A 16,270-nucleotide genomic window follows, 5' to 3' on the forward strand; every position below is an offset into this window, starting at 1 on the left:
CGCTAACGGCCCAACTCGTGCATGGCCATGGCCGAAAAGGGGCTCGGATTCTCGACATGCAATCATCACGGCGGCGAGCACCCGGCGCCATGCGTCGACGCCGCGCTGCCGTTGCCTCCATGGCAGTTGCCACGGGAGCTCGCACCAGCGGCGTCGCACGCGCCAGCTTACTAGTACTGCCGCTAGGTAGTAGGTCGTGGACAAGAACATTAGCGGACGAGATCTCGCATTATATTCCTGGAATGATTGCTGATCCGTGCTTTGGCGTGGGTCGCTAGTGTAGTGTGCTTGGGTCTCTTTTTTCTGTTTTCATGCCGCCCAAAGTGAAAAAAAGGTGCCAGAACGAACGAACCTGATTCCCAACCCTGCCCTGCTGCTTCAGCCCGGCACTTGACACCCACACACTGCAACTGTACAATTTACAGGGAAAGTTCACAGGAAACAAGTTAGTTGTACAATTTATAGGGAAAGTTCACAGGAAACAAGTCAGTTCCTGCGAGCTTGGGAGAGAAAAAAAAATGTGTTCAAGATGGGGCTCAGCTGCAGTAACAAGTAACAGCACCAAGACAAGTTTCGGTACCTTTGTCTGAATATACGAAGAGGCAAAGATCACCAGCCTCAGCCTTCGTTCCTTGGTCCTGCCTGACCAATATCCAAGTGCCTTTTCTTCCTTTCCAACCCCATCTCACCGAACGGCCACCATACCAAATACTCCATACTAGCTCTACACGATAATGGGCCATCACAACGGTGTCCATCTAGTCATCAGTAGTGGTCGCCCCAGATCTAGGCAATGCCTGAACCTGAAGCTTCAGGTGCAGCCTGGGTATATCTCCTGAACACGTGTAGCCTGCTGTTACCTGTTACAGTTCATGGCGTAGCAATTGAACTGCCGTGTCTCCATGCAAAGCCTGCGCTCAATGGATTAAGCGCCTTCATTAACTGCAATACACTGTACAGCATTAAGTCTTGGAGCTCTACAACCATGTGGCTTGGCAGAGAAGCAAAGCCAAAGGCACGCCACACAGGGAGACTGATCTGCAGCAATTTCTCACACGCCACCTTGATAACAAACTTAGCTCGCTTTTCTGAATGCTGAAGTGACTCGGACACTCGCATGCTAATCTACAGTTGCTGCAGCTGACAGCGCCCGAGGATTCAGAATTTCAGATATCAGATTCTGGGGGCACTGTAGCGCACTTTACAAGAATGTAGCTACAGGGTCATAACATGGGCGTCACCTTTTCCTTTCTTCCCATGAAGCGGACAGCTCCCACTGCATGGCTTCTCCAGTTCTCCTTTTGGCATGTGTAGCCGCTCACTACCGAGCGTGGGACCCAGAGCAGGCGAAGTGGCCGCTTCCATCAGAAGAAGCCTACGTGCAGACTCTCAAGATCATCCAACTTGCAGCCCAGGGCTCAGACCAACTCCCACTCCCAGTGCAGATGCACTATGCATAGGATGGGGAAACAGGCAGGCATGCCCGGCCAACAAGTGCAGATCAAGACAGCACAATCTGGGAATCGGATTACGACCCGTCACCAGAGCCATTCATGAACCAAGATGCATGCGATCCTGTCCTGTCCAAGCAGTAGCACAACAGGGGAAAGAAAAGGTAAAGGAGTAACCCATACAAGGATTAACAATTGTCCCTGTTACACATATATGGCCAAGCCAACATGTAGGGGCTAGCCGGCTAGAAGAGCACCCACAAAACCAACCGCACAGCAATAACAAACTCAGTTTATTTTAGCAGCATGGCTCTCCACGATAAGGAAGCATGCAAATTTTCAACACCAAATAAACTCAAGGCACTAACCTGGATGGGAGTGAGTGACATCCCTTGTGACTTGATGTCAACACCAAGAAAGAAATCATTTACTAGGCAAACTGTGACAGAGGATGTCCTTTTAGCATGCATGGCTCCATCCATTTGCAAAGTTGCTCCACAATGCTAGTGATCAAAACTCAGTGCTTCCACCGTTATAACCTGTTTACACGCCATAACGAACTTTTATTATAATCAAGGTTCAGGAAGGTTCGTGCCAACAGGCATGATAGAGACACACTTGCTTTTACAAATTACAGGGAAGAAATCGATGTAAATACTTTATAACCATGGCAGTCACTGTAACCAAGCACCAAGTTTCATTATAAAGTAACCACAGTGCTTACCCAATGAACTTACCATGAAGTGATCAAACTTGACTGCAAGAAGAGATGGACAAGCAAGCTTTGCATCTCCATGGTGATTGCCATGGCTCAAAACCAGAGCCCTTTCAGGTCATAGTTACACTGTTTCTCCCTATCCTGAGGAGTTACTACAACAGCTGTCTGTTGGCCATTTGAAATAGAAAACTCTGCATTCCAATTTGCACGATAGAATATGAATCGTAGAACGATTCAGTTGACCTCTATGACTCTGACTTCACTTGTTTCTATGTCATCTTTTGTACATCCAAAGCAATACCAGCTAGCATTAAATATTTTAACATTAGCACTCACAGCTGCAGATGTCTATTACGGTCATTATGCTCACAAACAGCAACTAACTAAGCAATACGGAACTGGAACACATTAAAAAGAAAAATACAAGCTTCCATGTTCACTTAGTGTAACTAAAAGCAGTGACTTAACATCTTATCAATCAGGCTTCAGTACAGGTTTAATGTCCGATATAACATTAAGCTTCCAAGAGCCCAAGCAAGCCTGGGCCAGGCCAACGGCACTACCAGTGGATAAGCCCATTGAATCTGTGCAGGAATGAACTTACTGGCAATCCACACCAAGTTAAATACTAAATCCAGTTTCACCAATGGGAGATAAAAAGCTCATAAATCCAAATAGTAACTACCAAGTTTTGTTTCCAAATGAATACTTAAGGGCAAAACTTCTAAAATGGTCTTGCAGATACAAAAAAGAAAGTCAACAAAATGAAGTGTTGCTGGTAAAAAAAAAAAAAAAAAAACTGAAGCGACCTATCAATTAAATCCAATCCAAAATAAAGGACCAAATTAGGAAGATGTTCAAAGGTTCTCAGTAATCATTCCAGAATTCTGAAGCTGTAAGCTGGCAGCTGACAGAACTTAATGGCATATTTGGCGATGAGAAGAGCTACCTTGTATATTATGTAAACCAAGATAAACTAATTGAAACATGTCATGTACGGCCGGACCTACACTAGGCGGCGCCAGACCCGCGACATCAGACGCGCGGCAGAGCGCGCCCAGCGCGCCGCGGACGCGGCCCAGGAGGCGGCTGAGCCATCGAGTGGCTAGTTTAGGCAACAGTTGTTAGTATCCCTATGATTAAGGAGGGATTAGTTGCTATTTTTATTCCATCAAGGATTATATATCCTCCTGTAACCGGCACTTTGGGGGGAGGAAAAGAATTATCAACCAATCCATCTCCTATCTCTCGATTCTCAAGCCTCGCTGAGGGGCAAAACCTCGCCCTAGAAGACGGACCGCGACTACGATCTCCGTAGTCGAGGGCCGGCTACCCTAGGGCTTGAAGCCCTTGACAACCTGATATCACGATCCCGGCGATCCTCTTCTTCCCGCGCCAGCTCGCCACCCCCACCAACAGCCGCCGACCCACCCACCCCACCTCCAGCCGCCGCGCCGCCGCTCCAGCAGCAGTCGCCCGCGTCCTCCTGCGCCAGCAGCATGGGCGACGATCTTAAGACCACCGTTGAGTCACTCGCGAAGGCAGTCCAGAGCCTGCAGGCCACCATAGAGGCCAACGCGCAGGCGATCATGGCCCTCTCCACCGATCGCTCGTCATCCTCGGGCTCCAAGCAAGCCGAGGGCGACCCCCCCCCCCCCCCCCCCTCGATCAGCCCCCGAAATTCCAGAAGCTGGATTTCCCGAGGTACGATGGCAAGTCCGATCCGCTGATCTTCCTTAACCGTTGCGAATCGTATTTCCATCAACAACGAATCATGGAGGAGGAGAAAGTCTGGATGGCCTCCTACAACCTGGAGGACGGGGCTCAGATGTGGTACATCCAAGTCCAAACGGACGAGGGTACTCCATCGTGGCGCCGTTTCAAGGAGCTCATCAATCTCCGCTACGGGCCGCCCCTACGATCGGCGCCCCTCTTTGAGCTCGCCGACTGCCGCCGCACCACCACCGTCGCCGACTACCAGGACCGGTTCCAGGCGCTTCTTCCTCGGGCCGGCCCCCTCGACGAGGCGCAGCGCGTCCAGCTCTTCACCGGCGGCCTGCTGCCCCCGCTCAGCCTCGACGTGCAAGTGCACAACCCGCAGTCCCTGGCGGCCGCAATGAGCCTGGACCGTCAGCTGGAACTGCGGGAGCAGTACACGGTGGTCCCAGCCGCCGCGGGTCGCGCAGGCGCCCGGCCCCTGCTCCCGGCTCCGGCGCCACGGCTGCTCCTACCAGCGCCGCCGGCCAACAAGGGGGCCGCCCCCATGCCAGCTGCCATCGAGGGCCGCCCACCGATCAAGAGGCTCACGTCAGCGGAACAAGAGGAACGTCGCCGCCTCGGCCTCTGCTACAACTGCGACGAAAAGTTCACCCGGGGTCATAACCGGGTCTGCAAGCGGCTCTTCTTCCTGGATGGCACGGTGGAGGACGACGACACAGAGGCCACCGAGGACACGGGCGTTGAGGAGACACCCGCTTTCTCCCTCCAGGCTATCGCCGGTGTCCGCCTCAGCGACACCATGCAGGTCCACGTCCAGCTGGGAACTACTCGCCTCGTCGCGCTTCTGAACTCGGGGTCCACACACAACTTCATCTCGGAAGACGCGGCGCAGCTCACGGGCCTTCCCCTGCAGCTCCGACCACGCCTCACCGCCACGGTGGCGAACGGTGAGCGCGTCTCGTGCGTGGGCGTCGCCCGTGACACGGCGTTCTCCATCCACGGCACGCCGTTCCACACCGACCTCTACGTCATGCCCCTCGCCGGCTTCGACATGGTCTTGGGGACTCAGTGGCTGGCGATGCTGGGACCCATTGTCTGGGATTTCAGCACCCGCACCGTCTCTTTCCAGCTCGAGGGCAGCAAGCTGCGCTGGCGCGGGCTGGCAGGGCCGCACGCGGCCAGTGCCCACGTGACCACGGCCACGACGTCGCTGCTGGACGAGCTGCTCGAGGGCTTTTCCGACCTCTTCGCCGAGCTGAGTGACCTGCCTCCTCCTCGGAGCCGCGATCACCACATCGTCCTCCAGCCAGGGTCGCAGCCGGTGGCCGTGCGCCCCTACCGCTACCCGGCCACGCACAAGGACGAGCTGGAGTGGCAGTGTGCTGCCATGCTGCAGCAAGGGCTCATTCGGCGGAGCTCGTCGGCATTCTCGTCCCCGGTCCTCCTCGTCAAGAAGGCAGATGGCTCATGGCGCTTCTGCGTCGACTACCGCGCCCTAAACGCCATCACGGTCAAGGACGCCTTCCCGATCCCGGTGGTCGATGAGCTGCTCGACGAACTGCGCGGCGCCAAGTTCTTCACCAAGCTCGACCTTCGCTCCGGCTATCACCAAGTCTGGATGGCGGCCGAGGACATCGCCAAGACGGCTTTCCGTACACACGACGGGCTGTACGAGTTCCTGGTGATGCCATTTGGGCTTTGCAACGCCCCGACAACCTTCCAGGCGCTGGTGAACGACGTTCTGCGCGCCTTCCTCCGCCGGTTCGTTCTCGTCTTTTTTGACGACATTCTAATCTACAGTGCATCATGGGCGGATCACCTTCGCCACCTCCGAGCCGTCCTCTCCGTCATGCGCCACCACAGCCTCGTCGTCAAGCGCTCAAAGTGCGCGTTCGGCGTCACCTCCATCGCCTACCTCGGCCACATCATCTCCGACGCCGGCATCGCCATGGATCCTGCTAAGGTGCAGGCGGTCCATGACTGGCCCCAGCCCCGCTCGGCGCGTGCGGTGCGCGGCTTCCTGGGCCTTGCGGGCTACTACCGCAAGTTCGTCCACAACTACGGCACGATCGCGGCACCTCTTACGGCATTCCTGAAGAAGGAGGGCTTCGTCTGGTCCGAGGAGGCCGCCGTTCGTCGTTGAGTGCGACGCGTCGACCCACGACTTCGGGGCGGTGCTCATCCAGGAGAAGCACCCCATCGCCTACTTCAGCCGACCGGTTGCTCCTCGCCACCGCTCCCTCGCTGCCTATGAACGGGAGCTCATCGGTCTCGTCCACGCCATCCGCCATTGGCGCCCTTACCTCTGGGGACGTCGCTTCACGGTGCGGACCGATCACTACAGCTTGAAGTACTTCCCGGACCAGCGGCTTGCCACGATCCCACAGCATCACTGGGTCGGGAAGCTCCTGGGGTTTGACTTCGTCGTCGAGTACAAGCCGGGCGCCCAGAACACGGTCGCCGATGCTCTGTCTCGCCGCGACACCGAGGACAGCACAGGCACAGTACTGGCACTATCGGCGCCACGCTTTGACTTCATCGCCCGCCTGCGTCAAGCACAGGCCGGGGACCCTGCCCTCGTTGCCCTACGGGACGAGATTGTCGCAGGCACCCGCGCGGCGCCCTGGGCCGTCCACGACGGCCTTGTGACCTACGACGGCCGCCTCTACATCGCCCCGTCGTCGCCACTGCTCCTGGAGATCGTCGCTGCGGTCCATGAGGACGGACACGAGGCGTCCAGCGCACGCTCCATCGACTCCGCCACGATTTCCACTTCCCCAGCATGCGCCAGCACGTTCAGGACTTCATCCGTGCCTGCGCCACTTGTCAGCGGTACAAGTCGGAGCACCTCCACCCCGCCGAACTCCTCTTGCCGCTGCCCGTACCGACGGCGGTGTGGTCCGACATTGGGCTAGACTTCGTGGAAGCTTTGCCCAAAGTCCGGGGCAAATCCGTCATCCTCACCGTGGTGGATCGATTCAGCAAATATTGTCATTTTATTCCACTGGCTCATCCATACACTGCAGAGGCCGTCGCTCAGGCCTTCTTCTCCGACATCGTCCGCCTCCACGGGATGCCGTAGTCCATGGTGTCCGATCGGGACCCCATCTTCACCTCCGCGTTTTGGCGCGAGTTGATGCGGCTCATGGGGGTCAACCTGCACATGACGACGACTTTCCACCCGCAGTCGGATGGCCAATCCGAGGCGGCCAACCGTGTCATCATCATGTACCTACGCTGCTTCACCGGCGATCGTCCCCGCCAATGGCTCAGGTGGCTTCCGTGGGCGGAGTTCGTCTACAACACGGCGTACCAGACGTCGCTCCGCGACACACCCTTCCGCATCGTCTATGGCCGCGATCCTCCGACCATCCGCTCTTATGAGCCTGGGGAGACGCGAGTTGCTGCGGTCGCCAAGACCATGGCAGAGCGCGAGGGGTTCCACCACGACGTGCGCTTTCGGCTGGAACAAGCGCAGGCGGTCCAGAAGCGGCACTACGACAAGCAGCATCGCGCGGTGGCCTATGCCGTGGGCAATTGGGTGCTGCTGCGCCTCCGTCACCACCCCATCGCCTCCCTCCCAGATGCGGCCACCGGGAAGCTGAAGCCTCGTTTCTTCGGCCCCTACCAGGTCACAGAGATCATCAACGCCGTCGCCGTCTGTGTCGCACTACCGCCCCGAGCTCAGCTACACGACATCTTCCACGTCGGGCTACTGAAGAAATGGGAGGGTTCCCCTCCAGCGGTTCCCCCGCCACTCCCGGTCATCCACAATGGCGCCACAGTCCCTGAGCCGGACAGCGTCGCCCGCACTCGCTTTGCTCGCGGCGTGCGTCAGGTCCTCGTCTGCTGGAAGGGCGAGCCGGCGTCATCAGCTACCTGGGAGGACCGGGACTCCTTCTGCGCGCGCTTCCCAACGTTCTAGCTCGAGGACGAGCTGGTACAGGAGGAGGGGAGAGATGTCATGTACGGCCGGACCTACACTAGGCGGCGCCGGACCCGCGACATCAGACGCGCGGCAGAGCGCGCCCAGCGCGCCGCGGACGCGGCCCAGGAGGCGGCTGAGCCATCGAGTGGCTAGTTTAGGCAACAGTTGTTAGTATCCCTATGATTAAGGAGGGATTAGTTGCTATTTTTATTCCATCAAGGATTATATATCCTCCTGTAACCGGCACTTTGGGGGGAGGAAAAGAATTATCAACCAATCCATCTCCTATCTCTCGATTCTCAAGCCTAGGTCGCTGAGGGGCAAAACCTCGCCCTAGACGGACCGCGACTACGATCTCCGTAGTCGAGGGCCGGCTACCCTAGGGCTTGAAGCCCTTGACAAACAACATGGAACATTGTTCTAGTAACCAGGGTAGAGCTACAGTTGTCACCGGGGTCAGTCAAACCTGACAGATTTTTAGGATTCCAATGGGAAATTAGTGCATATAGTGCTAATAGTTCCTAATGACCCCACCTATTTTCAAACAAGACCCCGATGATCATCTGGCCTAGATTCGCCCCTGCTAGTAACAAACTACCATTGTCAAGTGTGCTCCTGATTCTCCCTCCCTCCTCTCAACAGTTGTAAAATTTGAAAACACATCCTAGTTCAAACATTAATGCAACTGGGCTCTTTCTTCTAATATGCAATACTTCAACGGAATCTTCAAACTACAAAGTGAGTAGAGTAGTGACTTACAGTCTCAGACAATGTAAAAGAGGCACCCAGTCAAATGATCAGGTATTGAAGAGATACCAGGCGACTAATAGAAGGATGAAGGAGAATTCCAGGGTCACAGGGTCAAGAAGAGAAGGATTTTGAACATTCAATTCCCATCAGATGTACAATATGAGATACTTTTATACAAAGCCCAGATCAACTTCAAGTCAGCAATAAATGAAATGGAATAATAATAAAATAGTGGTACCAGCTAATTTCAAAATTACCATAAGTGTTTAGTACAAGGCTAAAGAGAAAACTGGGACCTGGACCTGTTTCTAAAAAATTGGAATGTCCTAATATCTCAGCCCAAGTCAAAACTCTGAACTTCTGATATGACCTCATCGCAGTCCTAGATATGTAATAAAATTATATAAAATGACGAAAGTGGGCAGGTTTCTTGAGGACAATAGCATAGTCGGCCTGGTGCAAGCGGTAGTCTTACCGCCTATGACCGGAAGGTCCCGGGTTCGAGTCGCGGTCTCCTCGCATTGCACAAGCGAGGGTAAGGCTTGCCACTGACACCCTTCCCCAGACCCCGCACAGAGCGGGAGCTCTCTGCACTGGGTACCCCTTTTAATAGCATAGTCGCGTACTCTGCATAAATTAAGCACCATTACAATTCACAACACCAAAGTACACAAGTCGGCCTTTAATGTGAAACATCCATCATAATATTCCATACATATGCAACAAGAAGGGGACACAACAAGAGACATGTGACTAGGTGACATGACACTAAGGTTCTGTTTGGAATTGGGGAATTAGATCCAAAGTCCAAATCCTTGTAAATCCTAGAAGTTTGTAGAGCAAACCCCATTGTTCCAACAGGCCCTAATGCAAATTACACAGCTTAAACAGCATCTGCAACTCCCTCTAGGTGATTTTGTGGCAACAGAGTATTTGTTTTCCAGAGTGAAGTAGCAAACATAGGAAACATCACACTTGAATATTAAGTCAGCATGTTTTCTGCCTCTTAAAAAGTAGGTGTTCCTATAGCATAAGAGCATAGTGAAAGTATACAGATGATCTTGAGCAAGTCAGAACTCAGAAGTACATTCAGTATCATAAGGTCACTTTTAACAATGAAAACAAACTGAACATCTAGAATTGAAACAGCTCATCTCAATGATTGTGTATAAAGTTTAAGGCAAAGCCAAGCTGCATTGCTTAACACACACAGGGTTGTTGTCAATACCCAATTACAGTAAGACAAAATGTAGCCAACTCAAAAGAAGAAACAAAAGGATATGGACTAAAGATATCAGTCTATGCCACTTGTCCTGTGGTGGGACATACAACACCAATATCACCATTGGCACGGAGGAGATGCCAATCCCTAACCCCTCATAGCTCAAATTCATCATCCAACTTTAGCGCCTCAGCTGCAGCCTCCTCTTCCTCATCATCAATGGCAAAGTATGGGTTATGCACCTCAGGCCGGAACTTGTACCCAGTAAAGACATAGAACGCGAGCGTCGCGAGCTCCCCGGCCACGACGCTAGTCCACAGGTACCGGTACGAGGTGATGGTCTGTAGCGCATACACCACGACACGCGTGAAGTAAATGTAGCAGATGACGACCACATAGTACTGGCGGAACAGGGTGAGCTTCATGAGGTTCACGGCAGCCTTCCCGTCCGAGCGAGCAGCCTCCCGGAGGTTCTTAATGGACCACACAATCGGGAAGAGCACGGCACAGCAGCAGACCACATCGACCAGCAAGAAAATCTGCTTCCAGGTGACCCAGTCCCGAGCATAGGGTCCAGATTCGTCAATCACCACCTGCGCGATGTTAGCTACGACCTGCAGGGGGATAACCACCATAAGCACCTTCTTCTCTCGGTCGGCCAGGTAGGGCTTGAGGAAGGACCAGCCGGTGCCAATGAGCACTATGAGCGTGAAGAGCGAGATCCCCTTGAGGAAGCTGAAGATGTAGAAGAGCACGTCCCATCCGTGGGCAGTGCCGGTGCGCTCGATGCATGACTTGTCCTCGGCCTCGGCGAGGAGGTTGAGCGCCTTGAGGACGAGCACGGCGAGCATGAAGTAGTGGATCCGGAAGACGGCGACCCGCTTGCGGAGGAGGATGGCGACCCAGGCGGCGGCGAGGCCGGCGTAGGCGAGGCAGAAGAGGAAGTAGAAGGAGGGCAGCGCGGAGGCCCCCGCGGAGAGGTACTGGCGCTCCCCGGTGGCCGGGTCGACGTTGTACATGGCGGAGCGGACGTCCATGTCGACCTTGAGGCCGCCGCCGAGGCAGTTGGCGAAGACGAGCGTGTACTGGCCAGGCTCGTTGACGCGGAAGGCGGTGGAGAAGGAGGAGGAGCGGGCGACCTCGACGCCGGCGGGGTTGGAGGGCGGGCGGAGGCGGTCGAAGGAGAAGGCGAGCTTGACGAGCTCGGACTGGAGCGCGCAGGTGACGTCGAGGTCCTGGAGCTGGCGGAGGACGTGGACCCAGGCGTCGAGCGTGGAGAGGAAGAAGCCGAGCTGGGAGAGGTCCAGCTCCGCGGAGGCCTGCGGGTCGAAGGCGATGCCGGAGACGTTGAGCTCCAGCACGCCCGAGTGGGAGAAGCCGAACTCGTCCAGCGGGATGATGCTGCGCGGGTCGGCCCGGATCCCGGTCTCCCGGATCTCGGCCGCCACGGGCGGAACCGACACCATCGCGGCGACGAGGAAGAGGAGGGCGGTCAGGGAGGGCCTCCGGAGCGCCGCGGCGCGCGGCAACGGCGAGGCAGCCATTATGGGTGCCGCCGCGATCTGGGGGGCCGGGGGTTGGGGCGATAGGCGGCGGTGGTGCGGTGGCCGGTGGTGGGATTTGGGATTTGGAGGGTGAGCGAGCGAGCGGCGCGTGGGGAGGGGATGGCGTGGTGGGTCGGTAAAGGCAACGGACGCGCTGCTGGGTTGACAACTCCGGGTCCGCAGTCCGCTCCGCCTGCCGAGTGGCGACAACGCGCGGCGACGCAGCACTTCGCGCCTCGTGGCTCGTGCAGTCGTGCCTTGTACGTCTCCCTTACATTTCGTGACGTTTTTTTTAGAATATAAAATATAGAAAAAAGAGAAAATAATTATGCTTAGTTTAGCTTGCTCAGAAAATGAACACGATTACACAATGATCCGTAGAAAAATACCGCTGCAAATTGCCCAACAACTCGTTCTCACGGTTCTCACGAGTTTCGTCCAATTTGTTTGGTATTCAGCCTGTTCATTATTTATTGCTGGCTGGTTTAATTGGTTTGGTGTGAGAAAAAAATATTGTTTCAGCTTATAATCCACGATTGTATACGATCGTATAAGCTCAGCCGAACAGGCTGATTATCTACTCACTCCATCCCTGATGCGTTTACGGTTCGGCTGAGCTGAATTATTTATTGTTCATGTTGAAAAACACTATTTATGCTGGAATGTTGTGAGAGAAAAATACTGTTTCAGCTGAAAAATAAGCCGAACAAACCGGCTTAAGGTGCAGCCGAACACTGCCTGATTATCTACCCACTCCATCCCTGATGCGTGCTGATCAAACTTTCTCAACTTCAACTATATTTATAAAAAAATATAACAAAATTTATATCTTCAAATAAATTTATTATAAAAAATATATTCCACAATTCATCTAATGTTACTAATTATGCATCATAAATATTAGTATCTTCTTATATATAATTGGTCAAGGTTAAAATATTTAACTTCTTGATAAATAAAAATGACACTTGTTTTGGAACGAGGGATTAGAACATATGGCTTTCAATAACACTCTTTTAAAAAATCTACTTAAACACCATATACACATGAGCCCGTTATGTCATTATCTCGAGGTTCGGTATCTTAATGCACGCAGCCGCTCGTCCTGTCTTCTTAGGTCCAGTTTAGTTTGCAAAAAAAATTGCAAAATTTTTCACATTTTTCGTCACATCGAATTTTTGGACGCATGCATGAAGCATTAAATATAAATAAAAATAAAACTAATTACACAGTTTAGACGAAATCTACGAGACGAATCTTTTAAGCCTAATTAGACTATGATTGGACACTATTTGCCAAATAACAACGAAAACGCTACAGTAGCCATTTTGCAAAATTTTTTGCATCTAAACAAGGCCTTAGCCTTCCTAGCTCCCTCTCATTCGCTCTTTTTTTCTCCCAACTCTATTGTTGTAACCGAGCAAATCCAGCGATCTTAAGGTGCGGATTGAGTAGATTTAGTGAAGTCTAATAACCCCAAGCAATGCTAGTGGTTAGGGTTTTGGGTTGATGATGTGTTCTCCAATTGTAAAAGGGGGCGAAGACCGACGAACCAACAGTGGTAGCGATCGAGACATCCATGGAGCGCGCGGGTTATCGCAACGCCGTCCGTTGGCGATGGGAGAGACCGGTTGAGCGGTGCCAACGACGAAGGCATTGGCTTGAGAGGGAGAAGATGGATGCTATGATCAGAGCTGACGGCAGAGGAGGCGACATTTCGTTGTCGGAGCCGACAGAGGTGGGTCACTTATGCATAGTTGAGGAAGATCGTTGGGACTACCGTCAGCAACTATGGGGCGTAAGCATCATTTCGCTGTCGAAGCCAGACGTGAAATGAGGGTACTTGATGAAAAAGACGTGCGTGTGCGGTGTATAAATAGCATGGACCATGTGTCCGCTAGGGCTTATAGTGAGCTAAAGTTAAGGACTAAAATTTTAAACCCCTTTAGTTCACTCGTGTGGTCTAGAGTTGCTCATTTGTGTGGCCTAGAGTTTTTGTGAGGTTGCTAACTTAGCGTTTTAGAGTTTAGACCTTTTTTTAGCCTTAAAAACTAAAATGGTCTGAAATTTAGCCAGGTACTTATAGTTTTATTTTCCTTCTACAACTACTATGATAGATAAAGTTAGTTCAACTGCAAAGACAACTTTTCCCCCAAATATTATATGTGCTCACGGAAGAAATGGCCAAATAGTACTGGTAGTTTTGTCTTGTCTCTATTTTTCCCCATGGATGGAAAATGGTGGTTGACGTTTCATATTGTCGGTCTTGGCACGGCGTCCTTTGAGATCCATGATCAACATGGTCTACAAAAGATTATATATGAAGAGGTTTGTTGGAAGTGGTGCTTCAGTCTCCTTCTCGAAGCAAACCGATTAGTTTATATAGGCTACCGATTAGCAAGTTGATTCAACAACTTGAATAAGCCCTTGTTTAGTTCCACCTTAATTTTCAAAAAAATGCTACAGTACCTGTCACATCGAATATTTGCGGCCCATGCACAGAGCATTAAATGTAGACGAAAAGAAAAACTAATTGCACAGTTTGGTAGAAAATTGCGAGACAAACGTTTTGAGCCTAATTAGTCCATGTTTGAATACTATTTGCCAAATAAAAACGAACATGCTACAATAGCCCCAAAATCCAAATTTCTCCAACTAAACAAGGGCTAACTCTATCTACCTTCCCTCATTCTAGGTCTGTTCTAGCAAGTTTACAGGCTACCGGTTAGCAAGTTAATTAAACAACTTGATTAACTCTATCTGTCTTCCCTATTTCAAGGTCTGTTCTACAACTCCTTTTAGACATCGCTAATGGTTAGGAGTAACTTAAGAGTTTTTTAATATCCTTTTCATGTTGATAGGATAGAGATTATGGTGGAAAAAGGCACTCCAGCAACTATTGTCATCAGAAATTCCTATTTTTTGCTAGCTAAATAGGCACAAGATACATAGAGAAATGTTGGAATATAGAAAAATATAGAGAATAATTTTTATTAAAATGGCTCTCTAAATAAGGATTTAGAGAGTCTACATCCTCACTATTGACATCCGTTTTGCGATTTTGGGCATCAAATCGCGTCCAACAACTTATATTTCTTGTTCTTCATTTTTTTTCCCTCAACTCCATCCCGTAAAAATCGGTCGGTATATTTCCAGAGACGATGTTGCTCACCAACCTTGGACCCGCGAGTGTTTCTGCGTGCGACCAAATCCCCTCCCCTGCAAGGGTATCCCATTCCTCGAGGGCAGTCAATCATACAGTCGCACTGCCGGCGTAGCGTCTGAGTTCTGAGTGCGAAGGTTGTGCCGCAAATGCTTGTTGTGCCACTATGTTGTTTCGCTTTGCCATTGTTGTCACTGACTCATAGCGGCAAACGGCATGCCGAGCACCCCAACGGCTAGCCATTGCCATCAACCCAACAAAGAAGAAAGACGTATTTGCAAATAGATTTCAACCTTCTTTTTTCTTTCAAAGTTTATTGAGTCAGAACAACCCTATAAATATACGAAGAGCCAGAATTATAGTGGGTCTATTGTAGGGGATAAGCATTTTGAGAATCTAAAAGCAATTCCAAGAGATTTTTTATATTTTTTCTAATTTATAGGAATAAAGGTTTTGATGAAAAAATATCATCCAATATTTTTTAATCAGATCTTTAAATATGGATGTTCTCTATAAGATTTCTCGTTAGCCAAAGATGCGGTGTGAGAATGGCTCTTTAGAGTGTGTATGACAAAATCTGTTGGAGGATATAAAAATGTAGAAAATTATTTTTACACTTAAATAACTTTTCAAACGTAGAGAGAAAACTTAAAAAACAAACTCTTGGAGATATTCTACTTAGCTAACTATAGAGAGCCAATTTTATCGAGGTCGAGTTGCTCTAGGAAAGACTTGTTGCAGATGCCACATGGTATCTGTGTCACTCGAAACAAAAGAAAGAGTCAAGAATATCTCCATCTCCACATCGGATGAAAAGCCACGTCAGCTAGCTCGGAGATTCTGCCATTCCTCTCGCTAGCTCCTGCTCGCGGCTCCGGCGACAACACCACTGAAACCCACAGCTCATAGGAACAAAAACGGTGGCGCGATAAGGGCGCTGCTGTTGGCGCTGGGCCAGCTCTGAGCGGTGGGCGTACTCAGATCCAGACCCCCGAGCCACCCCTCCCCCTTCTTCGCCATGCCGCGTTAGATTGCAGGCCCTTGGGCTGCGACGATGCTGCGGCGGCGGGGTTCGAGGGTCAGGGGTCAGGGCCCGTGCTCGGGCAACGCGATATCTGTGCTTCCATTGGTGGGCTTTTCTTCAATTAATTGCGAACATTTTGTTTTGATACGCTCTGTTCCTCCTACTCGTCCTTGTGTGCCTCGTCTCGCCATTGTCGTCATGCCTTTGACCTGAATGCTTAGATTGCATTCTTTCTGGAACAGAGGGAGTACTTATTTGTGTATATTTCCACACCCCCTAAACCCAAACCCTAGATCGAATCGAGGCTACGCACGGACCATTTCTGAATCTGTTGTCACTTCACACTGCCACCACTACGGCACCGCCTCGCCGTTGTTCCATTGCCTGGCAACTGGCATCGGTGGCAGCAGGGGTTGGGAACCATGTGGTGACGCCTGACGTGGCTTTCGAGTTGGGTTTGGCTGGCTGCGGCGCTCTGTTGTGCCATTTCTGATGGATGGATGGATCATGGATACTACCCATGCGGTGCCCTGATGCGCCACAGTGGTGATCTCCTTCCCATGATGCTAAAATGATGCCAATCTTGATCTTGTTTGCATACCACTCCTCATATAACCAACTATTTGATCCAATGGATGATCTGTTGCAATTTGAACCGGTTGGAGAACTCGAGCTTGATGGCTTGGGCTTGGTTGATCATTTGGTTATTCACTTGTTGAAATATAAAGAGTTGGTTTTCTGACTTGGGCAA

General features: G+C 51.5%; 1 protein-coding gene across 1 annotated transcript; it reads right to left on the bottom strand.

Annotated features, from left to right (window-relative positions):
• Window positions 1–9,699: 9,699 nt before the first annotated feature.
• LOC136521482 (protein CANDIDATE G-PROTEIN COUPLED RECEPTOR 7-like) lies at window positions 9,700–11,574 on the bottom strand. The gene has a single exon (XM_066515230.1). It carries the CDS (start codon window positions 11,330–11,332, stop codon window positions 9,944–9,946), a length of 1,389 nt encoding a protein of 462 aa, XP_066371327.1. The 5' UTR covers window positions 11,333–11,574; the 3' UTR covers window positions 9,700–9,943.
• Window positions 11,575–16,270: the final 4,696 nt, after the last annotated feature.

The sequence above is a fragment of the Miscanthus floridulus genome, chromosome 18 (genome assembly GCF_019320115.1).
Source record: "Miscanthus floridulus cultivar M001 chromosome 18, ASM1932011v1, whole genome shotgun sequence".
Classification (NCBI taxonomy): Eukaryota; Viridiplantae; Streptophyta; class Magnoliopsida; order Poales; family Poaceae; genus Miscanthus; species Miscanthus floridulus.